Source organism: Belonocnema kinseyi, chromosome 7 (assembly GCF_010883055.1).
Source record: "Belonocnema kinseyi isolate 2016_QV_RU_SX_M_011 chromosome 7, B_treatae_v1, whole genome shotgun sequence".
Taxonomy (NCBI): Eukaryota; Metazoa; Arthropoda; class Insecta; order Hymenoptera; family Cynipidae; genus Belonocnema; species Belonocnema kinseyi.
This window is the reverse complement of record NC_046663.1, coordinates 70441713-70456949: the sequence shown is the minus strand read 5'-3', so window position 1 is coordinate 70456949 and position 15237 is coordinate 70441713. Positions and strand designations below refer to the sequence as shown.

Here is a 15237-nt window from a genome sequence, read left to right as displayed (position 1 = left end):
GAAAATTAAAATTCGAAAATTTTTTCTAAAGCCTCCAGGGGACTTCGTTTTCGCACGAAAAAATTTTATGTGCCCTTATTGCATCCGGACCCACAATTGAGATATGGTTGAATTTTCAAAAGAACTTAAAATAATTTGTAAATAATTCATTTTGGATGATTTCAATTATCTAAAATAATTCAATTTTAAAGCGTGTCATATTTTTATTTTGTAAACTATAGAAGTGAAATTTAAAGCCCCGAGGAGCATATTTAAATGAAAAGACATTTTTTTCTGCATTTTCTTTTGAATAGAAACCCGTGTAGAAATTTCCCTATTTTGCCCCATTTAAAAAGTGTCACTGGCAAGGCCCAGACCAGCTTCTCTATTTTCAAAAAGTAATTAAATTATTATGGGGCACAAATGGGGCATTAAAATATAAATATCTGTTATTAACTATAAACACACTCTTGCTGTTCCGAATTAAAAATAATAAAATGATTACCACATACGAATAATATATAAAAAAAAATGTTGTGGAGTTTTGCGGAGGCTTTCCCCAAGTCGGGAATTCACGAGAGATACTCTATTACCCCACACATCTGCCATATCGCGCTCGTCAAGGGACTTCTGGTCAACCTAACCTAGTTTGAATGTTTGATGAAGTTATATATATCAAGGATAAAAGTAATATTTTCAGTACATAGTTTTTGATAAATATTGTGTATGCTGACGAATGAAACATAATTAATATGAAAAGAAAAAACACTTTAGGCCTAGGTCGAATACGTGTTAAGAAACATCGTGCAAGACAAGAACTTACTTTCTTTTCATTGTGTTCATAACAATAGAAATTTATTTATTTATATTTAAAAAAATTGTACTCGCCAAGAAGAATGTGAAATATATTATTGGTAATTCTATAACATTAAAATAAGTTGTAAAAAAGATGTTTTCAGGGAATTTTTTAGATTTCAGATCATTAACTTGAACATAAACTGTCCCTATCCAACGTTTTTTGTAGATACTATTCAAGACGCTGAACAAAAAATACGATTGTTGAATTTAAAAAATCGTCGACAAAGGTGCCTTTATACGGGAGATTCCGAGTATACACCTATTATGAGAAGACGAAATAAATTGAAAATAAATATAGGTAAATAGAGAAGATCTTGACTCAAGATGTAATGTCAAATGAGCCCAAATTAAATAATGAAGTATTTTTGAAGGCTTGATAGTCAATTCCATATGCAATTATTAAAAATTTATTTCTAAGTGAATACCGTACATGTCAATTTTAAACTTATGAATAACTTCTAATACAGTTTAAATTTGATAAAAAGCGAATTTTCTTTTTGTAATAAATTTAAAAGTTTAGTAAAGTTATCAAGTTTTGCATAATTTAAAATGTTGCAATGTAAAGCAATTTGTAAAATTGTACTGGTCTTGAAAACGGGTTTTTTGCAGCATCAAAGACTGAAAAATTATAATATAATATGTATTTTCAGGAGCATTATACTAAATAAAATAAATTTTGTTTTCTGAAACTAGTTTTTGTTTATTACTATTAAAATTTAGAAAAGTAGGGCATAGCTCAGAAAAACTGGCCTAGGCCCTGACAAGTTTGCCCTAAGTAGGGCAAAAATCTGCAAAAGCGTTACACGCCATTTATGGCCCTTGCTAGTTGACCCGACTAGGGCCACGCCAAAACTAGGGAAAACTGGCCAGTGCCTTACCAGGCCCACGTGTATATTTTTTCACGGGAAAGGGGGTAGGACAGCTAAAAATATTCGTTTCTGGGCCGAATTTGCATCCCAATCTGGCCTTGACTTATGAATATATGTACACAAATTATATTACAATCAGAATACGTGACTTTACATGCATTATTTTCTTCAGATAAATAACAAAGCTGTAGCATTTCTTCACGTAGAAAGTTTGTTGCGCTTCCTTAAACGCCATGTGACTGGGATAAGTTAAAAACATTTCCCATGTGCGAATTTTCCATTGGGCCATATTCGGGCCAACTTTCTCGGAGTTGGGCTAACTTTGCCAACCAGGCATTGGCCAACATACCGAAATGATAACTATGGCCCAACTCTGCCGACTATTGGCTACCATGGTTGGCCCAACCATCACTATTAGAAGTCGGCCCAGCGGCGAAATTATAACTTTGGCCCGACCATGTTAGCCGACTATTGGTACAATATCCATTACCAAAATCGGGCCAACTATGGGTATTACACGGAAAAAATATCCATTAAATTTTATAGAACTAATCTTATAATAGAGAATACGATGGGTAGTTTAATAAATATAATACAATCACTACACTGTTTATAATTGCACGCTATGAAAAATTTTATTCGCCTTGGGGTTCGAACCCTATAAAGTTTCGCAATCCTAATTCCTAACGCCTAAAGCCTCTCAGCTAACCTAGCTGGAAATATTATAAAAAAATCTGGAATATAACCGACAGCTGTGCATGGCCGTCTGCAAATTTCTGTGAACCATTCTATAAAAAATATTGCTACGCTTATACTAATATATGTAATAAGATTTCAGATTTTTAAAATATTGCAAATTATTATTGAATATTTTATGTGATTAAACAAGATTTAAGCTAAATTAAAAAATATTTTAAGATGTATTTAAAGGATTTCTACAAATTTTCGATAATTTCAAGATATTTAACAGACTTTAAAGAATTCACGATCATTATTTATATTTTAAAATTACTTTAAAATCTTAAAAGTAATTTGAATTTTACCGAAATTCCTCAAAAAATCATCAAAGTTACTTAAAATCTCTTAAATTCATTAAAAATATCTTCAACTCTTTTAAATGTTTTGAAATCTTTTAAAATTCGTTCAAAAATTTAAAAATGTTCAAAATCAAATAACTCCGGTTAAATCCCTTGAAATTCCTGAAAGTCTCTTTAAATACTTTAAAATATTTTTAAATTACATGAAAATCCTTAAACTCTTTTGATTTCTTTTTAAAATCATTATAATGCTTTCTAAGATTTTAAATTCCTTTAATCACTTTTTAAACCATATTAAATCCATTGAAATGGCATAAAATCCCTTAAAATCACTAAAACATCTTTTGGGCTCATAAAAAGTATTTTAAAGTCTCTAACATCTCTTAAAAATTCTTTACTTTTTTAATTCTTCTCAAATATTTTAAACTTCTTTAAAATTACTTGAAATATTTCGAAATTCATCTATAAATTTTTTTCTCTTTTCATTAAAAAGAATTTTTAAATCCCTCTTATGCCGATCTCTGGGCCGGCAGTCGGCGTTACTCGTTAACAAAAGATGTCTCATAGTTGCCCCGATGGTTTGTCCATGTTTGGCCATTATTGGGCCAATAGACGGCCTAACTTCTTCAGAATTTTAAAATCCCTTTAGGCCGATCTCCGGGCCGACTTTGGCCCAGAGTTGGGCCAGTAGTCGGATTTACTCGGAAACGAAAGATTTCCTATAGTTGCCCTGATGGTTGGTCCATGTTCGGGCCAAAGTTGGGCCAACAGTCGGTCCCATGTTGTCTGCCAAAGTTGGCTGTTTAGGTTGGGCCGACAAAAGTATCTTATAAATATAATAGGTGACCCAACGTTGGCTGCCGATCTACGGCGGGCCAAAGTCAGTCCGACTTTGGGCCAACGCACCTGCTCTGGGTGCCGACCTGAATTCGCACCTGGGTGCTTTTATAGAATAATTTTGTTTTAAAATTTAATTTACTAAAATTGTGTGATAATTTTTGATAATAAATAATGCTTTCGTGAATTGTTTCTTCAAGTTAGGTTCAAAGTACTTGCTATTCATGCAGTTGTAGCATAATAGGGTAATTTTAGAATCGACACAGTGAACGCGTTCTATTTTTGGAAAGGACTATTATTTATAGTCATTTTTCCCAAACACTATAAAATTATAAATAAATGATCAGTTTTGTTTTTACATTAGACTATCGTGAGTGTAAATTAAATTGATGACTAAGATTTATTCTTAATAGAATGTGAATTAACTTGGATTTTGTGCAACCAATTAAGTGTGATTCTGAGATTTTTGAGTTATAGAAGTCAATAGAAAATAAACGTAATTTATAAAGAGGTTCGGAAGAAAAGTAATTGGCACAAAGAAACAGCGACACATGTATCTATGCCGAAAATAGTCACGTGATAAATGAGATGAGTGCAGAGTGAATTGCAGACCACCCTGAGTCTTATTTTGGCATAATAACATTTCCATTCTTATTGATTTCTCAAATCATTCAAATTTCTTTTCAATAAAAAGTATGCCTTTTTAATGATTTATTCTATTGTTAAGATATAAAAATATAACTAAAGCCATACTGAAAGATATCCAGTAGGAAAGCTATTTAATTTAAACAAATTTAAGTTTCGAAATAAATTTTTATATATATATATGTGTGTGTGTGTGTATGTGTGTGTACATACATGTGTATTTATGTTTTTGTATGTGTGCGATAAGTAAAATATGATAGGTGACCTTAAGAGCAAGCGTCTCGAGCCATCTTTCTCACGTTGGTTTAAACTTGTTCAAATAAGGAACAAAAGATGTCAGTAATTGTTTGATTGGTCTGTTGAGAGTCTGTATTATCACGCAATCAGTCTTAAATGAATATTGAAATATATTGGTGATTTACTTGTCACCTTTAATTTGATTAATCTTTTTTATATTAAACCTTTCATAAATTGCTTTTTTGATGCGAAACTTCTACTTATTTGTATGCGCATTTTTTAAATGGGGATCTGGTGCCTAAAGGTCAGCGAGGCGGATATTGCCAACTATTTAATTTGTTTATGGCACTCTGTCAATTGCAACTATTTATTATTATTCACTTAAACAGTAAAATCATTCGATATTAGGGACTTATTAACATTTTGCATCAAGTGCACGCTATGTCTCGCCATTCAATTAATTTCACCCGTCATTTCAGAGATTAAATCCATCACCATAAATAAAAAATATTTATATCCTGTATAATAAAGATGTATTTTTTTGAAAAAGTATTTATAGTTATGTTAAAAAGTAAAAATATTTTTTTTCAAAAAAGTTCATCTTCTGAGCAGAAATTTGTACCTATAGTTAGGTCAGGTTTCTATCTATGCATGTATTTGAGTAAACTAAGGACTATGAGCTGCTAAGTGTGGAGCGGGTGGCTAACTTTAGACTTAGAGCGACGCCAAAATTTTTTACTTTTTTGAGTTCGAACGAACAAAGTGTCTTTGAAAACAGCTATTTTGCTAATTTTACTAACAGTAAAATATCAAATAATTAATACATTTAGATTGATTCATCTTGATATTTTTTATGTAATATTATTTTACAAACGTCAATTTAAAATGAGTAATTTATCATTTTAAAAATTCAGTTGCGGAATAATTTTTATACTCTTTGGCCTACTTTTTATCTGTATTTTACTCTTGAGCTGATACTTAGCTTAAATTAGGGTTCGTAGCCCTGCACATAATTCTTGATTTTAAAATAGAATGCCTTGAAGGATAACTATCTCTAACCTAAAGAAAACACACATTGACAATTTCAAATGAGTTCTTCAAAAAATGTACATATTAATTTAAAACAAAGTAGTAATTTGTAAGCCTTTGTTTTTCAAATGCATTTATTTATAAAAAAGTATAAATAGCAGAATTTAGAGACTATGAACTTGAGACTGACATTTTGGCCTAGAACAGTAGGAGAACTTTAACCATGAACCCTTCGAATTTACATACAATACAATATATGTACGTGCAAGGAATTCGTATTAAGAAGTAAACGGTAGATGATACGTGATGAAAACTGAATTTATTTCAATTTGTATTTCCACAAAGATCAGAGTAAAGCTAGTGATAATTTAATTAAAAAATGCAATCTATAAATGTACAAGTTACCTACGCCCGTTAAATTAATATGAAAGTAATGAGTGAAAGAAAATCCGAGAACCAACGATTTCGACAAAAGTCAGAATTTTTTCCGAACTTTTGTGTAAATTTCCGAATGCGTGGGTGTATAAAACGCCCTCTTCCGATAAGGATATTAATTAGAGGTAAAGCAGAATTTTTTCCGAATTACCGTGAAAATTTCAGATTGCACAGGTTGATAAAGCACAATGTTCCATTAATGATATTGCGATCATTCTTTTTTTTGTGTTGCATCTCATCAAATAAAATTAACTAATTAAATAAAATTCGAGTGTTTAACTGAAATGTTAGATTTTCCCCCAAATATCAAATATAACTTATTTCATGAAAATAATATAAATATGTGGTTTTAATGAGCTATTATCATTTGAAATAATATATACTATATTATTGTGGCGATAATTAAACAACAAAAAATTAAGTTATTTAAAAAATTTATCAATTTTAATTTATAAAGATTAAATTAATTCACAACTAAAAGATTAACTCTTTCAAAACTATATGATCTAAAACTTAAAAATCACGAAATCGGTTTGAAAAAATGGTATTGTTATGTATAACAATAGCATTTATTTTAAAACCGATTTATGATTTCAGTGCACTGAAACCAATATGATATTAATTTTCAGATTAATGTAGTCCAAATAAAAAAGAATGCAAATGGTAATTGTATTTTATTTACTTTATGTTTATATTGTCTTCATGTATGTAATGACAGTATAATTTAGACACAATAAAGTTCTTCAAATCACGTGGCATAACTTGAGGCCTTTGAGATGTTCAAAAAATCGTTTAAACTCTACTAAAATATTTAAAAATGAAAATGATAAAACCTTGAGATGAACGTAATTAAGTTCTTAAATTAATTGACCGACACAAGTAGTTAAATTATTCTCTACTTATATCGATAGAGTAGAGACTTATTGATACATGATCACCCTGATTGCGCAGTAATTAAGCGCCGCAGGTGAGAAAATAACGCGTTTACGAGGGCTTGAATGCTGATCGTGGCTTTGTGTGTACATTACTTGACAAATATACGTCTTCAAACTAGCTTTGAGTTTTATAGATATGGATGAATTTGGCAATGTGTTTCTTGATAGCTTTAAAATAGATTTAAAATAGCAGCTTCATCTTACAAGTTCCTTGTCGACTTTCATTTCTTGACCGTGAATTCATTATAATCAACGATGACGAAAAATCGCATTTAAACCTTATGTGCAGAGCCCTGTCATTCACTAACCAGGATCACATTTGAAACATGTTGTTCTTTTTAATGTGTTTAATATAGAAAAAGACTGTACACTCTGAGATCATTATTTTCTAATAAAAGATGAACAATAATTCTAAGTTCTCATTTTCTTGGAAAAAATACTGCGTTCTTTCAGTATAAGATAATAATAATTCCTCATTATTTCTTATAATTATCCAGTACTATAATTAACATCTTTATAACTATGCTTATAAATATTTCATAAAAGAACTATTACTAGTTTCTGAAGAATATCAAGATCGAATTTTTTGCGTGAAAAGTGTGTAACGACTGTCACGTTTTTTGTTTTGAAAATAATAATTTTTTATTAATTCTAACAGGTAAAATATCTTTTGAAGATTTTGAGAATATAGTTTTATCTGATATGTCAGTTCAAAATTTTTAGAGTTTTAGATATTCAGTAGCATATAACGAGATATGAGAATTTCTCGTCTGGTATGCAACTCTAGTGATATAGTAATCTTGAAGATAATACCTTGAGGAAAATCTCCAAAACCAAAAATATATTATTCTTTTATTAGTTTAACTTATCTTATTCGTCCATAACAACCTCTAATAAAATTAAGCCTGGAAAGAGCCTGGCGGTTAAATTCTTTCACCTCTTGAAATGCGCGTTTAATCTTTCTATAATTTTTAATAAATCTATTCGTTTTCTCTTACAATTTAGAGAATTGCAGAAAAAACAGTGGAAAGTAGCAATAAAGCTGTTTGTGTGAAAGAGAAATTGAGTTATTGCTCTTGAATCAGGAAACGTGTCGTAAATTAGGGGCTATCCATAAATGACGTAACATTTTTCTCTGTGTTTGTGGGGGGGGGGGGGGGATACTAGTGTTACACAATGGCGAAAAGCTACAGGGAAAAGTCGGGAAAGGATTATGGGAGGAGGTCAAAATGGTCGGAAAATTCCGTTACGTAATTGATGGATGGCCCCTTAGGAATATTTGTTATATAGCATATCCTCTTCAACAGAAATCTTTTGCTCAAAGAAAGATTATCGTCATCTATACCAGATATTTCACGATACAAATACAATATAACAAAATGTAAGGTAGAAAGATAAAGAAAACTTTATCTTCTGCTAAAGAAAACAACAATTTTATCGAGAATTAGCAATGTTATGGTAAAGAAATGTTAATTGGAATTATCTACATGAGACTAATTAACTCTTACGTGTTCTGAACTTACGCAATATAGACAATGGATATTATTTTGATCAATATTTTGCCATTAAAACTAATCAGACATTATTTTCAATCATTGTCAGTTGAGAAATATGTGTGGGAATTATGTGAATACAAAATTTGGTAGCGATTTTTGTGATGTAAAATCTCTTATTTGTAAAAGGAAATGTACCTATAATGATTAAATGCTTCATAAATGACAATTTCGTAATTGATGGATGTTTTTTCAACCATGTTGGATTATTAAGATTCTGGTCTGGTATTTATGGCATTCAGAAAAATGGTTATTTTGACACGTTAATCCGCAAACTGAAACGCAACATATAAAAAATTGTAACTTAGATTAAGCTTATTCTGAATTTAAGACATAGGTTGTAAATCTTCTTGTGATTTTGTATGTAATCTGACATTAATGACTTGGAAAGTCACAATAGAAATCGAGGAAAACATCTCGGGAACTTTCTTATGCTTTGTTAAAAGCAATATAAAATAAATTCAAATTGATCCTATTATATTTTATAATATTTATTATATGTATGTATATATATATAATATATAATATATTGCTAACGCAAAAACACAATGTGTGCTTAAAAGTGTTCGAAATTATTCTAATCATTCTTCCGCTTAAATCTTATCTGTTTGATAAGCTCTATGAGCATAGCCACAAGAAGCATTTATGAACTACACTGACCTAAAATATATTAATTTATAGACAGAGAGAAATTTAAAGAGATTAATTCACGGAAGCGCGTCATTTTACAGCTACAATTTTTACGTAATATAAAGTCTCTGACTCTGATGATCTGAATGCATAGAATTCGAGACCCGAGAACAAAGGGACGTGGCCTAATGCCTGAAGCTTCGAGACCTATGCTTTGAAAGCAATGGTTCCGAGATCTAACTGCTCGCGCCAATGTGTAATAAAGTCAAGGAGTAGTTCCGTGAATTAATCTCTTGAAATGTCTCTCCGTGTAGTTTTATAAAATTTTTTAAGATGAAGTTTGATATATTTTCATCAGAAAATATCCGGATAACACATTTTTCAGACAGAAAAATAATTTTAAACGAATTTAGGAATTTATACTACAAAAGGCAAATCACACTGCAATAATGTTGGAATACAAATAATTAAAGTGTAATATGTACACTGTACGCATGAAAGGATTCAGATGTTACTGGATTATAGTGGACACGGCTGAATAGAAAGAGGCCAGTTGTGCACAGTTAGACCATTTTTTTCACCATTTGGTTTCTCTCATCGTTTATAATGCACTTTAATAAGAATTATACATCCAGGTACTTTACTTAGTTAATTCAAATTTTTGAAATAGAGTGTTTTATTATAACTCATCTTAATCTAAATTTTCATCAAATAAGCGACACAAGGAATGAAAATTTGATTTGTGTGTGTGTGTGTGTGTGCGTGTGTGTTGTGTGATAAAGAAATTTCTTCTGTAGGAAGTATATTCTTATATGACACGCGTTATAAGAAATATGACACTGGTATAGTGTGTGCCGGAAAGGATTTAATTACAAACCACAGATTTTTTGAAATCGAGTTCATAGATTTGCTGAACATTTTCTGCGATCTTTTTTCTGGGGTCAAAGCTCTTGTATTTTAAAATAAAAGCGAAATTTAAAATAAGAATGATACCGTTTGGACAGGGTGAGGTAAACAAAAATAATTTTTTGAATGCACTTTCCTCTAACGAATAATAGAGTAAAAATGAATTTAAGAAAAATAATGTTTTTTTCAGTTAGAATTTTGACAATGTGAACAAAAAAATAGTCTTTCTTTTATTTGATTACAAAAACTCTAAAGAAATTTTAAGTAGACTTTCTTCAATGTTGTTCAACCCAAACACAATCAGTCTTATAACAAGATAAGAAATTGTCTAATAAATTAAGTTTTTATTAACAAAAATGATGTCCAAAAAATTGATTAAAAATTATTGATTATCCTAATGGGCTGCCACAACTTTTTTACACCATAACAGGATTACAAACGGTCTGTTTTTTATCACGATAGGCATTTGTTTTGAAAAATGGGAGTTTAAACAATTAGTGAAACTGAATTTAAGGCTAATAAGTCAGTCGTAAAATCAGTTATTCAATTTTTTATGGTTCTTTAAAATTGAAAAAACCTGCGCACATTCAGATATTAATGACCATACGATAAGCATGTAGTAACAAAATTTAGTTTAAATTACTTTCAATTTATAATATTAACTCGATTGAAAATTTTGTTACTTAAGGAGAAATTATTAATACAGTAGCATTTCTTTAGACAATGAGTATTTTTTATCAATGCATTTTCTACTTGATATTATAATGATATTGAGCAAGGTTTCTAAGAACATATTTTTAAGCTTGAGCTTCACAAAAAGTCCAATGAATCCGTGAAACCTCACAAGGTTGCATGGGAGAAACTATAAGTGTCATTTCGAAAGCGACTGTGGTGCTAAAATAACCCGCAACAAAATCTGTCCTCAGGGATTTTTTTTCTGTTGGTCAAGTTTTATCTAAAAGATATTTTTTGTAAATCCGTAATATAAAAATATCACTGTTTCAGCAGGATGAAATGATTCAAATATTATATTTCTTAAATTTTTGGTTTTATATACAATTATTATAATAAAGGATCAACGTTAATTAAACGATAAAATTGATTCTTCATTGGCAATTTATATCCTTGGTGAGTGGAAATATTAGCAGCGCCGTTGTAGTTACAGCTGCAGAAATACATAAACGCAGGAGCACGTGCAGTGCACTCTTTCTCTTTTTCTTTCCACTATTTTTCCCCTCTCAACATAAAAAACCTTCTACTAGTTATTTTATATCCGCATGCTTTATTTTTATTTACTATTATTCTTTACCTTTTAAATGATCAGTGGAAACCCTAAGGTAATTTTTATCTGAATATTTCAGACTAAAGCTATGCAAACAGTTGGAAACGACATTGTCATCTGTTTGCCGAACTTTTATCGAACATTGAGATAACACATCTTTTTTGGGGTTCACTGAATATCTTTAAGAAATAAGTTTTAAATAAGTGATTTTTGTGTGTTAAGAGTCCTCAGAAGAAAAAAATTAAATATAGTGGGAAATAGTATATATAATATATAATTTTTATTTATTGTAAACATTTTTCGTATAAAAAAATGAAAATTATATATTATATATAGCATTTCCCACTATGTTTAATTTTTTCGCCTGGGTTAATGGAAAGGGAAGTTAAAAAAAGTCGAAAAATTCATATTTATCGACGTGTCCAGTGGTCAACGAACCTTGTTCATCCGAGTCGTCGAAGATGCTTTTTATCCAGAAATGAAAGACTTGTCACCTATTATCCATGGATACGATAACACGAGGGATCGCGTACATGTGCCAGCGGTGGCTTTCGCGCGACTAACGAACAACTCACAACAAGTCGAAGTGGATCTGCAAGAAGTCGCTCTCTTGGCAGACATTGAGGAGGTACTGCATTACTCTTTTTGTGCCCTCCCCTCCAAATCTCTCTGCCTTCTGTCCTAACCCTGATTGGTAATCACTACACATACTATAACGAAACAGAGTGTCTTCAAAAAATGAGGTTTGATCAGTATGGTGGATCGAAAAACACAAATTTTGGAAATTGAAAACGCCTTAGCACTGAAAAGTTTCCATTTGAGTCCCTCATATCTTGTCTTAAATTTTAAGTTTTGCTTTTTTTTCTTAATCTGCATAATATGCCTAATTTTTACGAATTTATTTTCAGATTTTCTATTCAAGTCTATGTATAGAAGAAACTCATTTTATTAAAAGTGGCTAGATAATATGCATCTCAATTTTTTTGGAAATACACGGAAAAAATGTATAGCCGAATAAACGATATATATCTTTATCTGGCCACATATAGAGTTGAAAATAAAATAATATGATATTGGGAAAACCTTTAAAATATGTATTTACAGTAAAATTTAAATATGTATTTACAGTAAAATTTATGTAAACTATTATTCACTCAGAGAAATATTCTCTTGTGACAACACGATTTTTCTTGACGTAAATTGAATTTCCTTTTAAATTCAAGGTTGAGAGGATTTTTATTTGTCTCAACAAGAAAATGCTGCAAAAATGTGTCTTATGTGACTAATTTCACCTAATCTTGCAGACAAATAATTCTATTTGTGTAAAAAACATGTTCATGGCGTTCAAAGCAAAACAGGCAAGAGGACAATGTTTTTGTTTCAAGCCAACTTTTTCTCTGAGTGTTATTAATGCATCGCATCTTTAAACCCTTAACATACAAATATTACATAGCTGTCAACAAAATGATAGAAGTATGATAATAGCGCGAATTAAATAGGAATATATATTTGCAGAGGCTTGAAATCTATAATTGATTTCACAGTTTACGCTAAAATTTTAAAGATAAAACAGACCAAATTGAAATAAAAATAAGTGGAATAAATACTATAACTGATATTTACATTTTTATACTTTTCTAAAACTTAGATTGCAACTCATAATTTCTGCATTTTTCTTATCTAACTTAAAAGTTCCACGCGGCGTTTCAATTTGTATGACATTTGAAACTCAAGAAGTCACATAGCTAATTCAAAGATATGAAAATCTACACGGAGAAAAATGGATGTTCAAATGTAGATGTTCAAAGAGGAAGATTGTAGCACCTAATACGCAGATATTCATTCCAAAAATTTAACATCTTTTTGAGATATTAGGCGTAGAAATATTTTTATGTTAAACTGAAACACATTCAGATGTTAAAACCGTTCGAGCGCATGCGCATCGCGCATTGCAATTTCACGACTATATTTAAAGCTATTTATATTCAATATTAAAATGATGGAATATTACAATTTTGGAAAATTTCCAAAGAATAAAAATTAGATGTCCTTAAATAAAATTGGATAACAACTTTTTTCTGTCTAAAGAAGGGAACAACGATCTTATGTTTTAGGTTTATTGACTTAACACATTTGACAAAAGGTTTATAAATTTGAAATAAACTTTGAGTTTAAGTAACTTAAAATAGATAGAATATTTAATTCAGATTACAGATCATTCGTTCTTCGATTATTGATCCCCGTTTTTATTTTGAATTAGAAATATTGAATATAACCTCAACTTGACTGAATGCACCATCTGATCGATATTTTATACCCTTTATCTGCTTTTCGTTCGTGTACGAACATTAAAGTTTAATTTAAAATTCACAAATAAGTTATCAATTAATTCCTTAAATGAACGTAAATAATTAAACTCCTCAAATATTTACACACGTAATTTGACATAACCGTACATGTAATATCTCGGATTTTTCAGTTGAACATTTTGGATGTTAGAGGGTAACATTTCACTTTTTAAGATTTACAAATTCTAACTTCGAACATCTAGATTGTTGTCCTATAATTAAACATATAATATGTTAACCCTGAACATCTAGATTTTACTTCTGAACATCCATTTTTCTCCGTGTATGAATCGGAGATACATCTGGTTATTTCAAAAACAAATATGACTTTTTTTCAAAAATATTTTAGTGCAAATGTTTGGAATATGTAGATGATCCATTTTTATTGTTTATTTTCAAGGCTTCATAGAAAATAGATTTTTTCGTAAATAAACTTAAATAAAAAATCTTAAACCTTTGATGAAAATTAGGCATATTATTATGTAGATTAAGGTTTAAAAAAATAGAATTGGAATTATTTTTTTTACCACCCCTAATGTATATATTAATAAAAAATTATAATTCACGAATGTTCCTATAACCTAATCTAAAAGGTAACTAAAGAGTATCAGTCAATACATTACACATTTTACACAAGTTACGATGGACTCAAAAGTTTTCAGTGCTATGGCATTCTCAATTTTTAAAATTATTTTTTTCCGATCTACCATATTGACCCTATTTTTCATTCAGCTATACTATAGCGCAATTGTTACTATCAAACAGAAAATATGTGTTGCAGTCAACAAAATTCATTTCTTTGGATATGGTTTTATTGCAGTACTTAAATTAACTAATATTTGAGGGAAATCGATGTTTTTATTCAAATTTTACCTACTAATATGGGCTATTTTCACATAACATAAGTTTTTCACATATGTATACGTTTTTTTAGATGTACGATAGTGGTAGTGGGATCAAGCAATATCCAACGATTTTTCTATCAAGAGAGCATTTCATTCAACATTATACTTAAGGCTTATTGAATTAATTAAGCAATTATACAAAACATTCTTCATTATGTCTTTACATTCTCATCACAATGAGAAGGTATTGGTTTTATATTAAAAATGACTTTCGCGGATTCCATAAAATGTCGACGTTTTGACTCCCCCTGTGTCACAAAAAAATAGTTTTTACGTCGGTGTCTGTCGTTGTTGTAGTTTGTAGTCTATAAACACGTTGACATTTTAAGGAATTATCCGATGGGATTGCCTTTTGTCATACTTTATAAGGATGTGAAAAAATACGATTTCGTCAGCCAGCTATTTTGGATGAAAATTCAAAATGTTTTACCATTTACAAAATTGTTGATACCATTTTTTTTCAAAACTAAAACAGTTTTATGTATGGCTCTTCGTAACCCTCCAAAACTCGAACAATTGATCCTTATGACTTTTTTCGGTGAAAAGGAAATTGTCAGAGTTATAGCATTTTCAAAAGTAAAAAAAAATAAAAATAAAACATTTTAACTGAAACAACGCACGATACAAAGAAAAGTCAAGAGAAGAAAAACGTTCCTTTGCGAAAGTCCTATAAGAATATCTTAATGACTCTTTGATTTTTTTCTGAAAAAATAAAAAATTCAAATTTTGGTCACAAAAACTAAAAATGATAA

General features: G+C 30.0%; 1 protein-coding gene across 2 annotated transcripts in view; it reads right to left on the bottom strand.

Annotated features, from left to right (window-relative positions):
* Positions 1 to 11841, bottom strand: part of LOC117175937 (proton-coupled amino acid transporter 1) — a 54516-nt gene extending 42675 nt beyond the window's left edge. For both annotated transcript variants that reach the window (XM_033365797.1, XM_033365798.1), the window contains exon 1: positions 11671 to 11841. In XM_033365797.1, coding sequence (XP_033221688.1) covers positions 11671 to 11679 — 9 coding nt within the window. In that variant the 5' untranslated portion in view covers positions 11680 to 11841. The remainder of the gene's footprint in view (positions 1 to 11670) is intronic.
* Between the last annotated feature and the right edge of the window lie 3396 nt (positions 11842 to 15237).